The sequence below is a fragment of the Oncorhynchus mykiss genome, chromosome 3 (genome assembly GCF_013265735.2).
Source record: "Oncorhynchus mykiss isolate Arlee chromosome 3, USDA_OmykA_1.1, whole genome shotgun sequence".
Classification (NCBI taxonomy): Eukaryota; Metazoa; Chordata; class Actinopteri; order Salmoniformes; family Salmonidae; genus Oncorhynchus; species Oncorhynchus mykiss.
In genome coordinates this window covers 76,549,196-76,575,076 of record NC_048567.1, presented here as the reverse complement: position 1 = coordinate 76,575,076, position 25,881 = coordinate 76,549,196, and the positions used below count along the sequence as shown (strand labels likewise).

General features: G+C 45.4%; 1 protein-coding gene across 1 annotated transcript in view; it reads left to right on the top strand.

Moving 5' to 3' along the window:
• LOC110520604 (tensin-1) overlaps window positions 1–25,881 on the top strand; it is a 337,260-nt gene that overhangs the window by 282,387 nt on the left and 28,992 nt on the right. Inside the window, 5 exon segments of the mRNA XM_036975231.1 lie at window positions 13,431–15,059; window positions 17,572–17,643; window positions 21,875–22,068; window positions 22,202–22,340; window positions 25,213–25,314. Of these exon segments, the coding sequence (XP_036831126.1) occupies window positions 13,431–15,059; window positions 17,572–17,643; window positions 21,875–22,068; window positions 22,202–22,340; window positions 25,213–25,314 (2,136 nt within the window).

Here is a 25,881-nt window from a genome sequence, read left to right as displayed (position 1 = left end):
ATCCATGATGCACCCCGATACACCCTGATACACCCTGATACACATTGATACACATTGATGCACCCTGATACACATTGATAAACCCTGATACACCCTGATAATCCATGATGCACCCTGATACACCCTTACACATCTTGATAAACTCCGATTTACCCTGATTGACCACGATACACCTTGATAGACCCTTAAACAACGTAATTATTATTGATACACCTTGATAAACCCTGATATACCTTGATACACCTTGATAAACCCTGATTCAATTTGACAATCCCTGAAACACCCTGATATACCTTGATAAACCCTGATACGCCTTGATAATCTTTGATACACCCTGATACACCTTGACAATACTTGATACACCCTGATACACCCTGATATACCTTGATAAACCCTGAAACACCCTGATACACCTTGATAAACCCTGATATACCCTGATACACCCAGAAACACCCTTTTACACATTGATAAACCCTGATATACCAATGAAACACCCTGATACACCTTGATAAACCCTGACATACCCTGATACACCTTGATAAACCCTGACATACCCTGATACACCTTGATAAACTCTGATACACATTGATAATCATTGATAGACCCTGATACACATTGATAAACTCTGATACACCTTGATACACCCTGATACACATGTATACACTCTGATTAACCCTGATCATCATTAAGACATCACCATCATCATCATCATCAATATATCAACATGATCATTATCATAATTAAGACATCGTGAAGACATCAACATTATCCTCATCATCATTAAGCTATCATCATCGTCATCAATACATTATCATCAGCAGCATCAATACATCAACATAATCATTACAATCAAGACATCAGCATTATCATCATCATCAAAACCTCAACATTATCATCATCATAATTAAGACATCAACATGATCATCATCAGCAACATTATCATCATAAATACATCAACATCATCATAGACAACATTATCATCATATCATCATCATCATGACATCAACATTATCATCATATCATCATCATCATGACATCAACATTATCATCATCATCATCAAGACATCAACATTATCATCATCATCATCATCATCTTTGTACAACTCTATGCTGCTCAGTCCACTCAGAGTTAATAATGATGATAGCAGTCTATTGTAAGCTATAAAGTAAGTGCTGAAGACTGTTTAGGCTGTCGTTCTCCCTCCTGAATGTATATCTGAAGTGTCTTCTTTTTAGAACAGGCCAGAGGTCAGATTCCAAACAGAGATAGAAAATCTAATGCCGTTGCAGCTTTTTACAACAGTTGCGTCAATGTTTGTCTTGTCACATTGGAAGAGAGAAGCAGTATGTTTGTTCTCTGTGGTTCTGTTCTCTGTTCAGTTGTTTCACAGTAAAGCCAGTGTTTCCTAAGCGATGTAAATGTAGGAGATCGCTAGGTAAGATGGAGTCTTCAGTGGAGCTCAAGCAGAAGAAATCTGTAGTTAAAATCTTTGTAAGGAAATGTCAGTACACTGTATATTGTGTACATGAACAGGACTACATTGTGCAGATACAAAGTCGGTGTGTGTGGGGGTGTGTGTGTGTGTGTGTGTGTGTGTGTGTGTGTGTGTGTGCGTGCGTGCGCGTGCAATCTCATTGGTACCCTGTTCCAGATCAGATACTATTGAGCACCTCTCACTTTCCAGCCAGGTCACCCTTGAAACAAGTCAGTATTCAACGTCCATCCATGTCTCAAGACGTCGGGAAAGGATGTGGAAACCGGCCACTAGGGGAAACAGTGAGCGCCGTTACCTTCAAGTAGAATATGCCTCTGATTCCAAAGATTGCTAGTTGGAATCTAGTGATAAAGTTTTTTTGAGATATATTGTTTTAACCCTATCCCAAACAACATTTTTAGTTAATATAAAACCTTTAGATTTCGGAGTAAGTTGACTGAAAACACATTCTCATTTACACCAAACAACCTGGCAAATAGTTACAGGTGAGAGAAGAGGGGGGATGAATGAGCCAATTGTAAGCTGGGGATGATTAGGTGACCATGATGGTTTGAGGGCCATATTGGGAATTTAGTTAGTTATGATAAGTGCCATGGGATCTTTAGTGACCACAGAGATTCAGGGCACCTGTTTCACATCCCATCTGAAAGACAGCACCCTACACAAGGCAATGTCCCCAATCACTACCCTGGGGAATTAGGATCTTTTTTTTAGATCAGAGGATGGAGTGCCTCCTACTGGCCCTCCAACACCACTTCCAGCAGCATCTGATCTCCCATCCAGGGACTGATCACCTCTCTCTCTCTCTCTCTCTCTTTTTCCTTCTTCGTCTTTCCCCAATTCAGGGTGTGGTTTTTCTTTTCACAGTAACAGCTTGTTTCTATTCCCTAGTGTTAACTCTGATAGCTAGTAAAATGTCAGACATTGAACCTAGTTACAACAGTAAAAGTGGCTAATTTTCATGGGTGGGTGAGAGGTGGAGGCTGTGTAGTGTGTGTGTTGAGTATGATTTGGTTGTTCCTTGTGTCTGTGCGAACATGCATTTGTGTGCTAGAGAGAAGGAAACAGAGGGAGAGCGAAGGGTGATGTCACTCAGTCAAACGCATACCGTGGTGTGTGCGGCTGCCCGTCTCCCCACACATACACCGACACACAGAGACTGTTGTGAGAGTTCACAGGACTTAAGAGCAGGAGCTTACTCAGAGTAGCTCAGACAGGCAGCTATTCACCACTAGTCCACAACAACAGCAGCAGCAGCTCTCACAATACAATTAGCCTCCTGAGCCAAGTGAACTCCCCCCCCCCCCTATTCAGCTCCGCAATGCTGCACTCCGGGGGTTCCGCTTTGGGGTAGCACCTGGGCTTTTCTCAGATTCCTCTGGACCATACCAACTGCTGTTTTCACACAGGTAGGGGAGCTCCTTTCACGCTATCTGTTTTGTGCTTTTTGAATACCTTCTACTGTGTAAGCTCCAAACCCACTGAAAGTAAGATCCAAAACGTAAAAGTAATGTTGTTCTCAAGTGCTTTGCCATGTGTGTCTTCGCTATTAATACGGGTTATTCAGTGATGCTTTATTGAGCTGCAACCGTTGATTTACTATCCGATGCCTGTTATGGATTACATATGGATCTGTTGCCGGTTGTGTCACATTTGGATCTCTGAAGTGTCTTTGTAGGGTAGAGATGTGTAGTCTCTGTAGTGTCTTTGTAGGGTAGAAGATGTGTAGTCTCTGTAGTGTCTTTGTAGGGTAGAAGATGTGTAGTCTCTGTAGTGTCTTTGTAGGGTAGATGTGTAGTCTCTGTAGTGTCTTTGTAGGGTAGAAGATGTGTAGTCTCTGAAGTGTCTTTGTAGGGTAGAAGATGTGTCATCTCTGTAGTGTCTTTGTAGGGTAGAAGATGTGTAATCTCTGTAGTATCTTTGTAGGGTAGAGATGTGTAGTCTCTGTAGTGTCTTTGTAGGGTAGAAGATGTGTAGTCTCTGAAGTGTCTTTGTAGGGTAGAAGATGTGTCATCTCTGTAGTGTCTTTGTAGGGTAGAAGATGTGTAATCTCTGTAGTATCTTTGTAGGGTAGAAGATGTGTCATCTCTGAAGTGTCTTTGTAGGGTAGAATATGTGTAGTCTCTGTAGTATCTTTGTAGGGTAGAAGATGTGTCATCTCTGAAGTGTCTTTGTAGGGTAGAATATGTGTAGTCTCTGTAGTGTCTTTGTAGGGTAGAAGATGTGTAGTCTCTGTAGTGTCTTTGTAGGGTAGAAGATGTGTCATCTCTGAAGTGTCTTTGTAGGGTAGAATATGTGTAGTCTCTGTAGTATCTTTGTAGGGTAGAAGATGTGTCTTTGTAGGGTAGAAGATGTGTAGTCTCTGTAGTGTCTTTGTAGGGTAGAACATGTGTAGTCTCTGAAGTATCTTTGTAGGGTAGAATATGTGTAGTCTCTGTAGTATCTTTGTAGGGTAGAAGATGTGTAGTCTCTGAAGTATCTTTGTAGGGTAGAATATGTGTAGTCTCTGAAGTATCTTTGTAGGGTAGAATATGTGTAGTCTCTGTAGTATCTTTGTAGGGTAGAAGATGTGTAGTCTCTGTAGTGTCTTTGTAGGGTAGAAGATGTGTAGTCTCTGTAGTGTCTTTGCTTATTTCTCTGGAACCTTCCAGACTCTCAGTAAAGGAAGCTGGGTGGGGTTGCCCGGGGTGACGGAGGCCAGAGTAGACAATGACGGAAAGGCTCACTTTTTCCAAGCAATGTTGATATTTAAAGGAAATCCTGGACTGTAGACCTTTCCTGCAGTCAAATGACCTAGTGGCCTCATGAGTGGAATGTTATTCATATTTTTATATTTTCATAATCAATAAATAAATACACATTTAAATACTGCTGAAAATCCGGTGTTTTTGTGCTAAGTTTTGTTATATTTCGATCTTCTGTGATGTATATAAAGTGTAATATTGCTATGCAAACTCAAAATTTAATACATTTCAACTCTATATCGGACATGGTGCGTGTCTTCTTTTTTTATCCCCATAACCATGTGTGTGAGGTTGTATCAAAGTAGATTTGTTTAAGACTACCATCAAACACTGTGTGAACCTGATTTAGCCCTCTGCAGTAAAAGGTTAAAGGAAGTCCTGGTCTGTGGGCTGCTAACGTAGCCCTTTCCACTCACAGACCCTGTCATCTCGTATACAGATTGAAAAAGGCAGAGTTTGTCACTGACAAGCGCCTAAATTGGAACGCAGTGGCTATACAGCAACATGCTTTACACAATGTCAAAGCTCTGGCTCTGCACTTCACAGCTCTGAATGGATTTTGACTGGCAGCTAATCTGAATTTGGGCACTGCACGCACAAATTGGGCAACTTTTGCAAATGTTTTGTTGTCTGAGGTAAATGCCGTAAATCAAAAGGAGTCGATGTGTTGTGAAAGATGAGACGTTAAGGATTCAAATAAATATTACTTTGATCTCATACAAGCAAACCACACACCCATGAGTCAATGTTCACCTCACATTTCCAGATTTGAAAACGGTATCAACGCTTATTATCGCTATGTTTGATCCACAGTTACAAGAATGACATGAGTTTTTCTCCACGTTGTCCAGAACAGAATGAGCTCACATTTGTCCTATTGTGAAGAAGATTTGCCTTGCAACACGCACTTGAATGCACTTCATTCTATGCACACCAAAGTCACAATATGTTTGTCCGAAGTGCCCTCTGAAAACCTAACTCTGTAATATTGTAACGGTTTTCTGTATGTGAAGGAGAGTCGGACCAAAATGCAGCGTGTAGATTGCGATCCATGTTTTAATGAACAAACGTAAAACACGAATCAATGCAAACACTACAAAATAAAGAACGTGATTAATGTAACGAAAACCTAAAACAGCCTATCTGGTGAAAAACACATAGACAGGAACAATCACCCACAAACACACAGTGAAACCCAGGCTACCTAAATATGGTTCCCAATCAGAGACAATGACGAACACCTGCCTCTGATTGAGAACCATATCAGGCCGAACATAGAACTAGACAAACTAGACATGTAACATAGAATGCCCACTCAGATCACACCCTGACCAATCAAAACATAGAAAATACAAAGTAAACTATGGTCAGGGCGTGACAGTACCCCCCCCCCAAGGTGCGGACTCCGGCCGCAAAACCTGAACCTATAGGGGAGGGTCTGGGTGGGCATCTGTCCGCGGTGGCGGCTCTGGCGCTGGACGTGGACCCCACTCCATGACAGTTTTAATCCCCCTCCTAAACGTCCCTAAATAGGTTACCCACCACAATGATAACATGGGACAGAGGGACAGCTCGGGACAGAGGTAACTCGGGACAGATGGGTAGCTCAGCACTGAGAGGAAGCTCAGCACTGAGAAGAAGCTCAGCACTGAGAGGAAGCCCAGGCAGGTAGTAGAAACTACCAGAACCTGGCTGGCTGGCGGTTTCAGCACATCCTGGTCGACTAGCAGATCTGGAAGAATCTGGTCGACTGGCGGATCTGGGAGAATCTGGTCGACTGGCGGATCTGGGAGAATCTGGTCGACTGGCGGATCTGGGAGAATCTGGTCGACTGGCGGATCTGGGAGAATCTGGTCGACTGGCGGATCTGGGAGAATCTGGACGACTGGCGGATCTGGGAGAATCTGGACGACTGGCAGATCTGAGAGAGTCTGGACGACTGGCAGATCTGGAAGAGTCTGGTCGACTGGCAGATCTGGAAGAGTCTGGTCGACTGGCAGATCTGGAAGAGTCTGGTCGACTGGCAGATCTGGAAGAGTCTGGTCGACTGGCAGATCTGGAAGAGTCTGGACGACTGGCAGATCTGGAAGAGTCTGGACGACTGGCAGATCTGGAAGAGTCTGGTCAACTGGCAGATCTGGAAGAGTCTGGTCGACTGGCAGATCTGGGAGAGTCTGGTCGACTGGCAGCTCTGGCTGCTCCATGCTGACTGGCTGCTCCATGATGACTGGCAGCTCTGGCTGCTCCATGCTGACTGGCTGCTCCATGCTGACTGGCAGCTCTGGCTGCTCCATGCTGACTGGCTGCTCCATGCTGACTGGCAGCTCTGGCTGCTCCATGCTGACTGGCTGCTCTGGCTGCTCCATGCTGACTGGCTGCTCCATGCTGACTGGCTGCTCCATGCTGACTGGCGGCCCTGGCTGCTCCATGCTGACTGGCGGCCCTGGCTGCTCCATGCTGACTGGCGGCCCTGGCTGCTCCATGCTGACTGGCGGCCCTGGCTGCTCCATGCTGACTGGCTGCTCCATGCTGACTGGCAGCTCTGGCTGCTCCATGCTGACTGGCTGCTCTGGCTGCTCCATGCTGACTGGCTGCTCCATGCTGACTGGCGGCCCTGGCTGCTCCATGCTGACTGGCGGCCCTGACTGCTCCATGCTGACTGGCGGCCCTGGCTGCTCCATACTGACTGGCGGCCCTGGCTGCTCCATGCTAACTGGCAGCTCTGGCGGCTCCTTGCAGACTGGCAGCTCTGGCGGCTCCTTGCAGACTGGCAGCTTTGGCGGCATCCTGCAGACAGGCAGCTCTGGCGGCTCCTTGCAGACTGGCAGCTCCTTGCAGACTGGCAGCTCTATGCAGACTGGCAGCTCCTTGCAGACTGGCAGCTCCTTGCAGACTGGCAGCTCTATGCTAACTGGCAGCTCTATGCTAACTGGCAGCTCTATGCTAACTGGCAGCTCTATGCTAACTGGCAGCTCTATGCTAACTGGCAGCTCTTTGCAAACTGGCAGTTCTGAACAGGCGGGAGACTCCGGCAGCGCTGTAGAGAAGGAAGGCTCTAACAGCGCTAAACAGGCGGGAGACTCCGACAACGCTGGAGAGGAGGAGGGCTCCGACAGCGCTGGACAGGCGAGGCGCACTGTAGGCCTGATGCGTGGTGCTGGCACTGGTGGTACTGGGCCGAGGACACGCACAGGAAGCCTGGTGCGGGGAGCTGCTACCGGAGGGCTGGGGTGTGGAGGTGGTACTGGAAAAACCGGACCGTGCAGGCGCACTGGAGCTCTTGAGCACCGAGCCTGCCCAACCTTACCTGGTTGAATGCTCACGGTCGCCCTGCCAGTGCGGCGAGGTGGAATAGCCCGCACTGGGCTATGCAGGCGAACCGGAGACACCGAGCGCAAGGCTGGTGCCATGTAAGCCGGCCCAAGGAGACGCACTGGGGACCAGCTGCGTAGAGCCGGCTTCATGGCATTAGGCTCGACGCTCAATCTAGCCCGGCAGACACGCGGAGCTGGAATATACCGCACCGGGCTATGCACCCGCACTGGAGACACCGTGCGCACCACTGCATAACACGGTGTCTGTCCGGTCTCTCTAGCCCCCCGGTAAGCACAGGGAGTCTGCCCAGGTCTCCTACCTGGCGTAGCCATACTCCCTGTTAGCCCCCCCCCAAGAAATTTTTGGGGCTGCCTCTCGGGCTTCCTTGCCAGCCGTGTTCCCTCATATCGCCGGCTCCTCTCTCCGGCTGCCTCTGCTCTCCTAAGTGCCTCCACCTGTTCCCATGGGAGGCGATCTCTTCCAGCCAGTATCTCCTCCCAAGTGTAACAGCCCTTGCCATCTAAAACGTCCTCCCATGTCCATTCCTCTTTACGCTGCTGTTGCTGCCTGTTGACACGCTGCTTGGTCCGTTGGTGGTGGGTGATTATGTAACGGTTTTCTGTATGTGAAGGAGAGTCGGACCAAAATGCAGCGTGTAGATTGCGATCCATGTTTTAATGAACAAACGTAAAACACGAATCAATGCAAACACTACAAAATAAAGAACGTGATTAATGTAACGAAAACCTAAAACAGCCTATCTGGTGAAAAACACATAGACAGGAACAATCACCCACAAACACACAGTGAAACCCAGGCTACCTAAATATGGTTCCCAATCAGAGACAATGACGAACACCTGCCTCTGATTGAGAACCATATCAGGCCGAACATAGAACTAGACAAACTAGACATGTAACATAGAATGCCCACTCAGATCACACCCTGACCAATCAAAACATAGAAAATACAAAGTAAACTATGGTCAGGGCGTGACAAATATCCTATTATATAACTTAGCTAGTCATGTTGGCAATAGAATATACTTTCAAATGATAACCACCTGACCCAGATTTTGACTTATAATTGAATGTTTTTGGATTGCGAAAACAACAACAGTAATTGTGTGAGGGTGGGGACGCAGGGCTGTGTTCCAAACAAAAAAACTACAAGTGTGCTTGCTTCAGGTCCTCAATGGCAAAGCTAGGAGAGCTCAAAAAAGCACTTTACAGTAGAAAGCTTTATCCTTGAGTTATAAAAGTTCATTGACATTTCTTAGGAAACTGTGTACAGTTTGGAGAGGCGTGTTGCCACTTGGAGACACCAGTTAGACCTCTCAGTCAAAGCCTTGTAATAATTTGTTCTTATCTTGTAATTAGTCTGAAATGTCAAGGAGTATTCTTATTATGTTACTGAATGTAGCCAGACTATTTTTAGATTTCGTTATTGATAAATGCTGTGAAAAGTACAGTAACTGTAAAACGCATATAATATCAACAGTGCAATGTTTGGATTCAATCTTCTGTCAGTTAAACTGTTGTATCCTCACCTTTGGTCTGATCAGGTAACGCTGCAGAGAGGGCTGGGTAATCTTGCAGAGAGGGCTGGGAACACTGCGGAGAGGGCTTGGTGACCCTGCAGAGAGGGCTGGGTACACTGCAGAGAGGACTTGGTGACCCTGCAGAGAGGGCTTGGTGACCCTGCAGAGAGGGCTGGATAAATTTGCAGAGAGGGCCGGGTACACTGCAGAGAGGGCTTGGTGACCCTGCAGAGAGGGCTTGGTGACCCTGAAGAGAGGGCTGGGTGACCCTGCAGAGAGGGCTTGGTGACCCTGCAGAGAGGGCTTGGTGACCCTGCAGAGAGGGCTGGGTACACTGCAGAGAGGGCTGGGTACACTGCAGAGAGGGCTTGGTGACCCTGCAGAGAGGGCTGGGTACACTGCAGAGAGGGCTTGGTGACCCTGAAGAGAGGGCTGGGTACACTGCAGAGAGGGCTTGGTGACCCTGCAGAGAGGGCTGGGTAACCCTGCAGAGAGGGCTGGGTCAACCCACAGATAGATTCAAATGTCAAACAAGGGCATCGTGGACCTCATTAGGTGACCTTTGGCAGCTGGCAGGAAATGGCTCCAAAGGTCACAGGGTCAAAGATCATGTCACAGGAGTAGCTATAAGTTGCCCTTAACCACTGATTCAGGGTCAGCACGCACGCACGCACACACACACACACACAAACACGCACACATACATGCGCGCGCACACACACACACACGCACATTCACACGCACGCATGCATGCACGCACACAAACACACACACACGCACACGCACGCACACGCACGCACGCATGCACGCACACAAACACGCACGCACACACACACACGCACGCACACACACGCATGCACGCACGCACACACGCGCGCACGCGCACACACACACACACACGGACACAAACACACACGCGCGCGCACACACACACACACACGGACACACACACACGCACACACACACACACACACGGACACAAACACACACACACACACACACGCACGCACACACACAAACACGCACGGACACAAACACACACACACGCACACTCACACACACAGAAGACACACACAGAAGATACACAGAGAAGACACACATGCAACACGCACACAACACACACAACACACACGCAACACAACACACACAACACTCACAACACACATGCAGCACAACACACACTGCTGTTTCAAACATGCTTTGATTTACTGTACAGCTTCATGGGAACTGTGTGGGGTGAGGAGTTTGACGCTTAATCAGATGGCTATTTTATGTACAGTATCTGATATACAGTATCTTTGATATACAGTATCTTTCATATATATATACAGTGTATTTTATATACAGTATCTTTGATATACAGTTTCTTTCATATATATAGTATATTTTAGATATACAGTATATGTTACAGACAGTATATTTTTGTCAATGCTCCCTTCATGCCCTCTGGTGGAGACTGTAATGCCGAAATGTGCTGCTTTTTAAGGTTATATTGTAATAAGAAGCATTCCTCATTCAACATCCGTTATCCTCCTCCAGGAGTGGCTAAATATATAAATGTGTATGGCACTGTGGTTATTGCGGTTTCCAACGTGAGCGTGAGCGGCAATTTAAAGGCCAGCTGCTAAGTGGTCGTTACAGGAAGAGCAGCTTGGCACTGGTGCTTTTAGGGGGTCATCATTCCCCTTGACATGACCCGACCACAAGGATGATGTGGGAATACTGTGTGTGTGTGTGTGTGTGTGTGTGTGTGTGTGTGTGTGTGTGTGTGTGTGCGCCTGCGTACGTGTGTATGTACGTGTGCATTCTTGTGCGTTTGTCCATTTTCACAATAATGAAAGGTGTAATTTATAATTGTAATAATTGGTGTAGTTGTGATTTATAATTGTCTGTCTTTTTCTGTCTGCTTTTGGTCTATGTGTAGTAAATGTTGTTCTTCTATTCCAAGAGGACAGGAAATGCCTTCAGGGCTTCCTTAGCGAGGCAGTTTGTCCACCATGGCGCGTGCGTTTGTGGGTGAATGTTTAAGTGTAGTTCTGTGCCAGGATGATGTACCAATAACAAATGACTTTGCTCTGAGCTCATTTTAGAAAATACACAAAAGTATGTGGACACCTGGTCGTCAAACATCTCATTCCAAAATCATGGGCATTAATATGGAGTTGGTCCTTCCCTTTGCTGCTATAACAACCTCCACTCTTCTGGGAAGGTATTCCACTAGATGTTGGAACATTGCTGTGGGGACTTGCTTCCATTCAGCCACAAGAGCATTAGTGAGGTCTGGCACTGATGTTGGGGCGATTAGGCCTGGCTCGCAGTCGATGCTCCAATTCATCCCAGAGGCGTTCGGTGGGATTGAGGTCAGGGCTCTGTGCAGGCCAGTCAAGTTCTTCCACACCGATCTCGACAAACCAATTCTGTATAGACCTTGCTTTGTGCATGCTGCATTCTCATGCTGAAATTGGAAAGACCTTCCCCCAAACTTTTGCAACAAAGTTGGAAGCACAAAATTGTCTAGAATGTCACTGTATGCTGTAGCTTTAAGATTTCCGTTCACTGGAACTAAGGGGCCTAGCCCGAACCATGAAAAACAGCCCCAGACCATTTTTCCTCCTCCACCAAACTTTACAGTTGGCACTATGCATTGGGGCACGTAGCGTTCTCATGGCATCCGCCAAACCCAGATTTGTCCATCGGACTGCCAGAAGGTGAATGTTGACTCATCACTCCAGAGAAAGTGTTTCCACTGCTCCAGAGTCCAATGGTGGCGAGCTTTACATCACTCCAGCCGACGCTTGGCATTGTGCACGCTGATCTTAGGCTTGTGTGCCTCGGCCATGGAACCCCATTTCATGAAGCTCCCTACAAACAGTTGTTGTGCTGATGTTGCTTCCAGAGGCAGTTTAGAACTAGGTAGTGAGTGTTGCAACCGAGGACAGACTATGTTTACGCATTTCAGCACTCTGCGGTTCCGTTCTTTGAGCTTGTGTGGCCTACCACTTCGTGGCTCAGCTCTTGTTGCTCCTAGACATTTCCACTTCACAGTAACAGCACTTACAGTTGACCGGGGCATCTCTAGCAGGGCAGAAATTTTACCACGTTGAATGTCACTGTGCTCTTCAGTGCGGGCCATTCTACTGCCAATGTTTGTCTATAGAGATTGCATGGCTGTGTGCTCAATTTTATACACCTGTCAGGTATCCACTAATTTGAAGGGGTGTCCACAAACTGTACATCAATCGTCAGCGTACAGTCAGTCTAGTTTTTTTCCATCAGAACCGTGTGATACATAGATCATACACAGCATACTCTGTATAAAAACACATAAAATATACTCGCTCACTCATTTCTTAAAGGCCAATGCTTTTCAGGTGGTGGAAATGAGTGTTATTGGCTTGATAAAGTGCAAGCCAGGCTTTTGGCATTTCAGCCCTTTTTCCACACTGCATACCACAGACCCATTCTTATTTACTGTCAGAGAGAGGCTGGTAAAATAGGCAGAAGTGGGCCAGTACCCAGTTTAACAGCAGCTGCCTTGGCATCGCTTTCACACTGAGAAATTACATTTCCCTTCTCTTCTGCTCCCTCTTGAGACTTTCTGTGTTAGTCAATTCTACTGGATTTAGTTGCTTTATCAGTATTACAGGTCTGTTTTGCTGGAAAAAAAATGATATTCACGATACCAAAAATATTCACTATATGTCCAAAAACGTTTTAATAATATACAGTACGTTACATTTTGACCATTTATACATGATATAACGCAACCCTCCATCATCCATAAACAACACCTGTTCTGCCAGTCACATTCTGATAAAGGTATCCACATCCCGGGGTTGATTCTCTTTTCAGTTCACTGCAGCTAGCGACTGGAACGAGCCGCAGAAAACACCGGATAGTTTTATCTCTACGTTCAAAGATTCAATCATGGACACTCTTTCTGACAGTTGTGGCTGCTTGTCTCTACCATCTTGCCCTTTGTGCTGTTGTCTGTACCCAATCATATTTGTACCATGTTTGTTCTGCTACCATGTTGTTATCATGTTGCTGTGTTGTCATGTTTTGCTGGCATGCTATGTTAGTGTCTTAGGTCTCTCTTTATGTAGCGTTGTCGTGTCTCTCTTGCCGTGATGTGTGTTTTGTCCTATAGTTGTATTTTTATTCCCAGCCCCTCCCCCTGCAGGAGGCCAGGCCATCATTGTAAATAAGAATTTGTTCTCAATTGACTTGCCAAGTTAAATAAAGGTTAAATATGTTTTTTAATAAAAACTACTGTGCGGTCTTCTCCATCTCTTTGTAACCACCCTCTCCCTCTCTATGTCTTTCTCTCCCCAGACGTCATACACACCCAGGGCCCTCTGGACGGCAGCCCCTATGCTAAAGTCCGCAAGAAGGAGTCCATCGAGGATGCAGTCACTGCCAACGACCTCCTGCCCACCGCCACCGAACACGTCCTACCCACGGTTGACCACGCCCTGTCGGTGAGCAGCGACTCAGGCAACTCCACCGCCTCCATCAAGACCGACCGCACTGATGAGCCAGCCCCAGCAGCAGCAGCCCCACCAGTGAGCCAGCCGCCAGCGGCCCAGGAAGAGGCCCCAGTCTCGGGCACGGTCCTGGCCGTCCAGCTCATCAGTCCCCAGGAGAAGCAGGACCTGGAGCAGCTGCTCAGTGGCCTGGAGGGCCCCATGCATTGCCAGGACTACCTGTCCTCTCCATCGGGCGGAGGGATGGGGATAGGACTAGGGGGAGGGGGAATACTACACCTGGTGCCTGCCCAAGTTCATGTGAATGGCCACAACAGCAGCATGGACAGAGAAACAGATATTCTGGATGACGAGGTGGAACTGCCCACCAGCCAGGAAGGTAACAGCATGGACAGCTTGGGCACTCTGTCATCCGTGGAAGGGAGAGCCACGCCAGCAGACCTCTACTACCAGGCTGAGACGGTTATCAACGGGCATGACAAGGTCCCCTATCTAGAGAGGAGCATCCCAGACAGGCCCCCGGAAAACATTGTCATAAATGTCGCAATAGGCTCACATGATGTGGCTGACCAGGTTCCCGTCACCTTAGTGCGAAGCCTCTGCTCAGCTCAGGATGGGACAGGTGAGTCAGTTCCCCCTGCGAGCGATTACATTATCAGCCAGAATGGAAACCTGTATTGCTCACAGTCATTCGGTGCAGACCAGAATCCCCTCCCTCGAGCGCCAGCACGCAACACCAGCAGCCGTAACGCCGTCCAACGTGGGCTCAACGTGTGGCAGCAATATGGCGTCCCAGAAGAGCCGGTGATGGACGGGGTGTATTTTGGCTCTCCTCCACCCTCCATGCCTCTACAGAGCCACCACAGCATGCCCCACTTCCCCCACCAGCAGACTGCCTCACAGCAGGAGATTGAGCAGTCCATTGAGGCGCTCAACCTGCTGATGCTGGACCTGGACCCCGGACGCCTGTTGGGGAAAGTGCCAAAGTCCCAGAGTGTCCCGGGAGATAACAAGGAGGTGGTGACCACACAACCATCCTTTTCCCAGTCCCTGGCCAGGCCCTCCTACCAGGCTGACTCAGCTATCTCAGGAAGCCCTGCACCCAGCCTAGCTCAGGTCATGCTGAGGTCCTCCCCTTTCCAGCCGTCCACGTCTCCAGAGCCCTCTGCCATCCAGAGACCAACAGCCATCTACCACCCTGGTCCCTCTGTAGCCCCCATCCCTGGCTTCCCCACTGAACCTTCTAGCCAAGGGGCAGCCAGAACCAGCTCTCCCACCCAGGTCCCCAGTAGCGTGGGCCAGCTGCAGCTGAAACCCATCAACGTGTACCCCCCCAGCATCGTGTACCCGTCCCTGTCCTCTGAGCTCCGGGAGCCCCAACAGAGCCCCAGTGCCACGTTCTCATCACCCAATCCCAGCGATGCAGAGCCTGATGAAGCGTTCAACGTGGAGGGCCTAGTAGCCCAGCGTGTGTCAGGTAAGACTGCAGCACTCATGTGTTGTCATTGGCATATACAGTAGGTGTGATTTCATAAACAAAGGAAACAGGAAGTGATATTCAAGTCGAGGACACATTAGGTGTGATTTCATAAACAAAGGAAACAGGAAGTGATATTCAAGTCGAAGACACAGTAGGTGTGATTTCATAAACAAAGGAAACAGGAAGTGATATTCAAGTCGATGACACAGTAGGTGTGATTTCATAAACAAAGGAAACAGGAAGTGATATTCAAGTCGAAGACACACTAGGTGTGATTTCATAAACAAAGGAAACAGGAAGTGATATTCAAGTCGAGGACACATTAGGGTATTAAAAGAGAGAAACAAAAAACGTTCATGAATATATATGAGACGCTAACAGAGAACATGGTAATAGTTTTCTCCTGAAACTGAGCACTTATGACACATTCTTTCCTTTGCAGTTTTTTTTTTTTTTTTTTACCTCACAAAGCGATGAACAGAAAACATCTATCTGTAAAAACACCAGAGAATATCAGAATATCCAATGGGAGGTCAGCTTGACAGCTTGATGCACCGGCGTTGGTATTGATATAAGCCCCGCGAGGTCACAATGAAGCCATTGTGACCTCACAATGCTACTGCTCTTAATAAGCCTCACTGAAATAGTTTTTAATAGTGATGCAGAACTATGCCAACAAACACAAGGGTAAACTGTTAATGACATTATAAGACCATTTGAATGTATTCTGCCCGGGTGGCCAACCCTTTTCCAGGAGAACAACCCATGTACCTTACATACATGGCAGTTGTGCCGCTTGACAAGCTTTCCAAAGTGCATATTTCAGCTAATCGCATCTCATGACAGTCTGCGTTAGCAGTGAGCTCATCAGTCATCGCACATGCTCACAGGATGAGCTCTCGCCAACGGAGCAAGTTCGCTGGCTTAACCAAACACAGTTCTACAGTGTGGAAACCTGCCATAAAGCCAACAGAGACTAGTGATATGGAAACAAACGTATTGCTAAGCTGTGAAGGGACAGCTCTGATTCAACTGTAAGACAGGGACTGTTACAATAATGGAGTTGAATAGAATAGAAAGCATTAATGCATCTTCTTGATTCTGAAATGATGAGTTTCGGTGAAATAGCATTATGGCTGGACAGTGATAATGCTTTTATACACAATAAGCACCATTATGACCTGACAGTGATAATGCTTTTATACACAATAAGCACCATTATGACCGGACAGTGATAATGCTTTTTTACACAATAAGCACAATTATGACCGGACAGTGATAATGCTTTTATACACAATAAGCACCATTATGACCTGACAGTGATAATGCTTTTATACACAATAAGCACCATTATGACCGGACAGTGATAATGCTTTTATACACAATAAGCACAATTATAACCGGACAGTGATAATGCTTTTATACACAATAAGCACCATTATGACCGGACAGTGATAATGCTTTTATACACAATAAGCACCATTAAGACCGGACAGTGATAATGCTTTTATACACAATAATCACCATTATGACCGGACAGTGATAATGCTATGGTGCTTTTATACACAATAACCACCATTATGGCCAGACAGGTGTTTTTTTTACACCACTATGGCCGGACAGGTGTTTTTTTTACACCATTATGGCCAGACAGGTGTTTTTTTACACCATTATGGCCAGACAGTTGTTTTTTTTACACCACTATGGCCGGACAGTGATATAACTATTTTATTTATTTAACCAGGCAAGTCAGTTAAGAACACATTCTTATTTACAGCGATGACCTACTGGCGAACTGCCTTGTTTAGGGGTAGAACGACAGATTTTTACCTTGTCAGCTCAGGGATTTGATCCAGCAACCTTTCGGTTACTAGTCCAACGCTGTAACCACTAGGCTACCTGCCACCCCACTGTCTGGCCCATATGGCCAAACAGAGATAGTACTATGGTGGTTTTATACACAAATCTAATAAAACTTTATTTATAGGGCATTCACAACACACATTACTGTAAAATAACAAACTATAGGAGAGAATATTGCTCTCTAATATTACTGACATATTCACTGATATTCACTGGTCATGTCATAATATTCACTGATCATGTCATGATATTCACTGTTCATGTCATGATAGTCATTGGTCATGTCATGATAGTCACTGATCATGTCATAATAGTCACTGGTCATGTCATGTTAGTCACTGATCATGTCATGATAGTCACTGATCATGTCATGATAGTCAATGATTATGTCAGTAATTTCTCTCATAGATGTTTGACATTTCTGTCATATTGTGAGCAATTATGATTGTAATTCTGTACGTTTTTATAAACTAGCAAATAACTTTTCTTATATTTTTCCTTTCTGTGAACCATCTCTTCATCTCTCTACCTATCCATCATTCTCTCTCTTCTTCATCATCTTCATCCTCCTCATTCTCCCTCATCTTCATCATCTTCCTCCTCCTCATTCTTCTGCCGACTCCAATTATACCCCTGCTCTAACCAGAGTACTCGGCCCGAATGCAACGCCGACTCACGTCTCCTCAGTCTGAGCACCGTCACTCCCTCTCCCTCTCTGGTTCGTTCCCTTCCTCCTCTCCTCCCCTGTTTTACCCTGCCACTGATTCCTCTTCCAAATGAACCTTGCTGACTGTTTTTCCATGGCACTGCCTGCTAGTTTGTTGTTTGCATTTGTTGCTTCCTGTTATATCCCTTTCTTTCTGTCTCTGCCTCACTCTCTTTTTTTCCTCATTATCTTTCTTTCTCTCTCGCTCACTGTCTCTCTCTGTCTTGTCTCTCTCTGTCTCTCTTGCTCTGTTTCTCTCTCTCTCTCTATCTCTTGCTATGTCAATGTTATCTAATGTCCAGTTTTCCAATACACCGTCTCTGTTTGATGGAGGAAGCAGTCTGATGTTTATTTCTCAAGGTTAAGGCATCGACCCAACACAAAAAAAGCATTTGGGTAATATTTAAGTTTTAGAAGGACGAAATGAGGAAGCACAAAGGTGTCTCTGTGGAGACTCGCAGCAGAGCGCATGTCACAACATACCTCCAGGGAACAATACTCAAGGCCAGGAAACACTGGCCTCTTTCAAGGCTGCTCTTTCCATCTTCTGTTTTTAACATTTCCATCACAAGCAAAGGGCCCTAAATCTATGGGGACGGATACTTTAGACTCCCTTTTGAAAACATTGTGAAGGTCTTATCTGTTCATTAGAAGAGGTAGAATAGGATGCACAGTTCTTTTCTTTCAGGAGCCTGGAGTGGTCTACAGAGTACTGTACTGTACTCCAGAAAGTCAGAGTAGCCCCGGGAGTCCAAGGACTGTAATGAATGACCACATCCATTCTATTTACACTGAGTATACAAAACATTAAGAACACCTACTCTTTCCATGAGGTAGACTGACCAGGTGAATCCAGGGAAAAGCTACGATCCTTTATTGAGGTCACTTGTTACATCCACTTCAATCAGTGTAGATGAAGGGGAGGAGACAGGTTAAAGAAGGATTTTTAAGCCTTGAGACCATTGATACATGGATTGTGTAGGTGTGTCATTCAGAGGGTGAATGGGTAAAACAAAATATTTAAGTGCCTTTGTACCAAGAACTGCAAAGCTGCTGGGTTTCTCACGCTCAACAGTTTCCTGTGTGTATCAAGAATGATCCACCACCCAAAGGACATCCAGCCAACTTGACACAACTGTGGGATGCATTGGAGTTGACATGGGCCAGCATCCCTGTGGAATGCTTTCGACACCTTGTAGAGAGCCTGCCCTGTCAAATTGAGGCTGTCAGAATAGGGTCCGACCTGGTCTACAGGAAGAAAAACACTTTGTTTGGGTATTTGGATACATAAAGTACATAGATATGCTTGCAATCTATTCAATACATTACTTTGAAGGGAATTCCCCTTAATTTTACCCCAGATAACCCTCCCTCACCATAACATAGTCCCTCACAGGAGCATATTCCCAGCGTGGTGTAGGGAGATGAGTGCTAGTCCTGTCTTCATAAAATACTTTATCCCATTTCCTATGCCTTGGATCCATTTTATTCAATACAATATATGTGTTTATATGGTTGAGAAACGAGGGGGAGGGGGAGAAGACAATTCCCCAAATATATCCTGGGAATCTCCGCTGTAACAGCTGGAAGCTATTAGCCATCGCCAGGGCAACGGCACAGTGTTTGACAGGCTCCGCTGTGCATACTGGGTCCATCTGTTTTCTGTGATTCCAGGCCCGTTTGGGAGGGGGGGTTACCAGCTACACACTATTCACGCACCAGTGCTTGAGATGTATATAACAATGCCCCTCCTCGATCCACAAATCAAAATCTGAGCCCAACCTGGACATGTGACACTACTTAAGCCGCACCATTGGAGGAAAATCAAGAGTAAATAAATGGGCATATGAATGGCATGTGTGCAGGTTTTGCCCTTTTAGGCCTACTCTTAGATCCTACTCTTAGATCCTACTCTTAGATCCTACTCTTAGATCCTACTCTTAGATCCTACTCATAGATCCTACTCTCAGATCCTACTCTTAGATCCTACTCTTAGATCCTACTCTTAGATCTTGTCACGGTACTGTTTAGGTATGCAGAAAATTGGGTTCCGACAAAATTCAATTTAGCCTTGTTCACACTGCACGCCTTAATGCTCAAACCAGTTCTGTTTTTCAAATCCGTTTTGGAATACTGACTGTCCAAACTACAAGTTACAAGTGACCAAATAGGATTCGCGTGTGTTCAGACAACAGTCATTTGGTGACATGGCAACGCTACTTGTTATAGTAACGACGGGTGTGTGCGCAGTGGTGTAGGCTGATTGGTGGTGGTGCACATGCTTAGTATCAGTCAGAAGTTATGTAGCCTTATAAGGTGACAACAATACCTGTCATGGACGTTTCCCATTTGCTTTGAATGTTCAAAATCATAGTGTAAGAAGACTTTTAAAGACTCAAAAGGATAAGATTACGAACAAATTAGTGAATGTGCTAAAAAGCTAAACAGTGACCTAGCTAGCTAGTTGACTGCTGTGGCTAGCCAAAAATGACTAATTTGGAAAGTTGGATAAACAACTAACGAGCTAGTAAGTTGCTACATGCTCTTGACAAACTGTCAACAGAGTAGCTAGCAAGCGACAATATATGCCAAATAACAGTCTAAAAACCACTTGAGGGCAAATTCATCAGATTTGACACAAGTCGGATGGCCATTAATCCGATTTGTGTCTGTTTTTTTTCACAAAGGTGATTTGAAATGTGGCTAGTGATACATGTGCTTTTTGGCTGTTCATACTGCAGCAAAAATAACAGATTTGAATCGGATATGCACAAAAGGCTGTAGTTATACTAGATTTCTGTTGATGTGTATACAGCGTTGTGCGTTAGACAGACAGGATGTTAGTTGGCCTCTTAGAAGACTGCCATCCTTTGATACCACCTTCAAAACCCCTGTGTAGTTTTTTTTTTTACATGCGGTTTAAGGTTGTGGAATATGGAGATGTCTCTTCAGAGTCATGAATATGACTTGGAGTACCCAAACACATAAGGAATGTTTGACTCGTGTATGACCAAAGAGGCCAGATCTATTCTGACAGTAACTATAACCATCTTAGTTTCCCACAGCTGCAGGCTAATGCTATCGCTAACTTTTCCCCTGTGGATATATCGGCTGGTTTATCCAGCCAGAGGCTGAGCTAGGGCTCGTAAATATTTTTCACGGTTTCCATAACAGTCGACTCTCTCACTAGGGTGTGTTTGCATGCTTTTCCATCTTCGGGACGGTATGTCAGAACTTCAGGCCAGAAGAATCCACGAATCAGACAGATAGTTTGTTTGCAGACAGTCAGTGCTAGCTACAGAGTATATTGCATTATACCTGAACAAAAAAAGCAATGGAGGTGTTTATGCGCAATTTTCAGTGACTCTCAAAGAGAATATTTACTTTAAACCCAGGGAAACATTTAACATATGTTTAGGAAAAGCTGGATTTGACACCAAACATACAATAGGTAGAATCTTTACATTAACCTAACGTCTATGGTTACGAATGAACAAAAACAAGTTCCCTCTAAATGTTCCCTCCAAAAACCTTCCCTCCACATATTGTGCCTGTTTAGATTTTTTCCCCCTCTTTTTTCCTTTCCAAAACTGCACATAGCCGTGCAAAGCCGGCTGTTCACTTCCCATAGTCACTACCTGTTTTCAGCAAAACCACCTACAGTACCTCACCCGGCCATGAAGTAACTAACACATTAGGATAACGCTCTTACACAAATCCTGTTTGTTTTACACTGGCAGCTCTCTCTCCTTCCCTCCAAACCTGCCCATTGAAATCAGCTTACTGGACCCTTTTGAGGTTCATCCAAAACATTAGCAACTGCCACAGAGCATTACCCAGATAACAACAATTACAAATGTAGACTGTTTCACTGATGTACCAGCAAGTTCCTGATAATCTTGTGGCTTTCAAGGAGAACATTGATCCTTACTGTTCCCAACTGAACAACACCAGAGCTCTTATAAACAGTGCCTGATTGTAGTGAGAAAGTTCTGATCCGAGTATTCAACATCAAGTAGCATTTTGAAAGGTCAGCTTTGCCGTTTCTAACAGGTTACTTTGTAGCTGTTTGCCTATTATGTCGTTCCTGTGGATAAATGGCTGTTCGAAACATTGCCGGTTTGCAGTGAAGAGTTGCATGATAATGATGTCTGTTTGCAAACACACTTATTTTTTTTACAAACCACTTGTGTGCAATGTGAGCGATTTGTGATCAAATGTGACCTCTGAATGATCTTGGCAGGTGTCCAGTCTTGTGGGACGTCATTGGACGAGGCATCGGCCCCGCCCCATCACCGCACCACTAGTGAGAGACAATGCATCAACGGCCACGACGAAAGCTCTTCCTACCAACCCCCGGTCCGCTCCCCTATTCGTTGCGTCTCACCGGAGTTCGTCAACACCATAGCGCTGAATCCCGGGGGGCGTCCCAAGGAGGTAGAATGCTCCCGCTCCTAGGCCTAACCTTCTCAAGTGTGTCTCACATTATGATTACAGAGATGTGATGGCCACAATGAAAACGAATATATGTGTGTTTCTGTGCGTGTCTCCGTGTTTTCCCTCCCTCCAGAGACACATCCACAGCTACAGAGAGGCCTTTGAGGAGTTGGATGGAGGCCAAATCAGCCCCACGCCCACTGTTGGTGGTGAGGTGTTCCCCCATACCCCTGCCTTCCCCGTCTCACCGCAAACCCCTTACTTCAACCTGTGTAAGTCTCCCCTCTGGCTGGCTGAGTGCGCTGTGGAACTCAGGGCTTTTACCACAGGGAATATTTAATGATGTTCAGCGTTTACCTTGGTGTGAACATCTAAAGAAATGTCTTGCAGAAGGAAGTAGCATTACATTTGACCCATATGACGAAAAACATCGAAAGTCTAACTGTATAGGCTATTATAAGACATCATGAGAATGACATGTTACATTCAGCTATGTACAGGTCCACAGTGTAGAAACTATACAACTGATATTATGATCAATAACTTCAGGGTGGAATTAGTCTAGCTTTATCTGGTTGGTTTTAATTATTCAATTATAACATTTTTCCTCTTCATCTCAAAAAAGAATAGGCTGCATCTTCCATTCAACCCTGTTTAGATGTAGGGCTAGTTAACTACATTTCCCACATGACCAAATTCATTTCAAACCCATTCAGACAGATTTGAGTAGGTGGTGAAGGCAGGATAAGTCCTAATAAGGCCACATTGTTTGCCATTGCCTCAGCTCATAGAAAAGCCCGAGTCACCCTGTCAGACTGAATCCCACTTCTCTCCTGCCTTCCAGGCAGTAATTCATTGTGATGGGAAATGTGCTGCCATCCACAGATCAACATGTCCTGGGACTCCACAAGTCTTCTGATGCTTTTAGTAGACACCTCTTCCATGTGAAAGATAGACGCTGTCTAATTTCTTCATTTTATTCAGTGCCTGACTTTTCATGTTAAGGCATTTAAAAAAAAATAGAACCTTTATTTAACTAGGCAAGTCAGTTAATTAAGAACAAATTCTTATTTAGAAGGATAGCCTAGGAACAGTGGGTTAACTGCCTTGTTCAGAGGCAGAACGACAGATGTTTACCTTGTCAGCTCAGGGATTTGATCTAACAACCTTTCAGTTACTGGCTCAACACTCTAACCACTAGGCTACCTGCCGCCCCGAGCTGGATCTACACACAAACAATAGCGTGAGTTGTGGCTTCATCTTGGCATTAGACTACTTTTGAGGTCAGGAAACGTTTGACTGTGGTGATTTATGGAGTGAACTATCCCTTTAGATACCATGTCAGTGAGCATCTCTAACAGTTACCTCATCTCCCCCTGGGCAAGGCCCTAAAAACGCCCTCAAAGGTGTGACTCCCATGAAGATTTATGATTTATTTACTCTTTCAATGTAAGAAGATTCAAGTCAAGTATGTTTCCACTTAAATGCATCTACTAGTAGTATGCTTTAACTCAAGTATACATCCCACATTCAATATTATTAGGGGTATGGAAAGCTGATGTTTGGACCAGTGTTTAGGCCTACCCTGATCCACATCACCGGCACATCCACGGTCCCATATCAGCTCTAGACATTTAGAGTGCCCCCCCGACCCCCCAACCAATACTAATTTGCCCAACATGACCCATCAAAAAGTAGGGAATTTAGGTTGTCATACAGAACAAAGAATTGATTGGGATTATTTGGTAAGTGCAGGATGACGCACGTCCCAAGTCTCACTGTCGATGGTGTCGGCCATGTTGGTCGAGGCTAAGTGACCCCAGCTCTCCCCTTCTGCCTATCATAGCATCCTGCACCACTTTACTCAACATGCCACTGAAGAGCAGTACCTCTTAAGACATAGGAGCCCCTTCTGGACTTGAGGTCTACACCACATTAAGGAAACATACACTTATTCACTAATGGTCATTCTCACACACACACACACACACACACACACACACACACACACACACACACACACACACACACACACACACACACACACACACACACACACACACACACACACACACACACACACACACAATTACGCTAGACACACACACAGTCACACACACACACACACACACACACACACACACACACACACACACACACACACACACACACACACACACACACACAAACTATTTTCTACATATTTAAACCTCACTGTTCTAAAGGTACTTCATGTGACTGTTGTCATTTATGTCATATATATATTCCTTTTGCCATCAGCAGCCTATCTTGTCTTATCTTGTCTTATCCTGTCTTATGCGGTCTTATCTAGACTTATATTGCCTTATCTTGTCTTATCTTATATTGTCTTATCGGGTCGTTTCTTGTGTTTTCATACATACTGCATGTCAGTGAGTCACTGTTGTTGTTTTCTTTGTATCCGTGTTGTCACTCAGAGGCTTTTCACACTGTGATAGGTCACCTGCATGTCCCTCCCATAGAGCATGAGGCATGGGCACACCCCTCACACCTCTAGCAGTGTCCAACATGATATTACACATGTTGTTGTGATGTCTTGACAGCTCAGCACCTGTACGCACCATTATGTAAACACACACATTGGCTTTCCCGGGCCTGGACTAAAAATATATTTCAAACAGTGTTCTCCATTGAGCTTTTTATTCCAGGACTATGGTTATTCTGGGTCTCGTGAAACCAGTCCTTTATGTTTCTATTCAAGAGGCACCTGATGAGCTCATAGAACACGTGCAGCAATGAGCAACCTGTCTTGGAATTCAGGATTCTAACAGTTGAATGAATGTAGGCTTCGTACCTTACATAGATACAAACCAGCAAACACACACACACACGCACGCACACACACACTTACGCACACACACGCGCACACACACACACACACACACACACACACACACACACACACACACACACACACACACACACACACACACACACACACACACACACACACACACACACACACACACACACACAGAGGTACAACATGAAAAGCGCAGGTGTTTACTGTCAAGACTGTTGTAGTGAAGCATGCTAAATGCTAAGTAATGCTAAGTCATGCTAAGTCATGTTGCTAAAGTGTTATGACTATTTTTTTTCTCCTAGGCCAAGCTCGTTCCCCTCCAGGTCTGATGAAGACCCCTCTCTCTGCCTTGGGCCTCAAACCCCACAACCCAGCTGAGATCCACCTCAACCAGAGTGGATCAGGTGAATTAGCATAACTTATTCTATTATCATAGCAGTGCTCCATTCATGGGCTGAAAGAGCCTGTTTGAATAGCATCATGTACCCTCTGTAGCACGTTAGCATGGCATTGTGTTACTTACATAGCATAGTGCTAAAATATAAGCATTTGTTAGCATAGTGCTACACCCTTGAGGCCTCACCAATGTTAGCATAGCAACCTATCTTTCATTTGAGATACTAGTAACATAAGTAGGAACATGGTCATTGAGCATGTCTACTGTTTACACGTTAAACTATAACTATAGCCCCTTCACTGTATAAATCACCTCTTCATTTTGGTTTTACAAGCCCTCTTTCTTGGTCAGCTCACCAGTAAATTGAACGTTGTTTATGTCTCATATGTGGTTATATTGGGGTTGATTTTAGTGACCTAGGAATGTGTATAAAATCTTGATTTATGGCCCGTCTTCATAGGGGTTGCATGTTAGTCCAGTCTTCAAAGCTACGCTTCCTTTTGAATCCCATATTTACACAGCCGACAGGCTAAATGTGAGAGAGAGACCCAATAAATATCATTTTAATAAATGA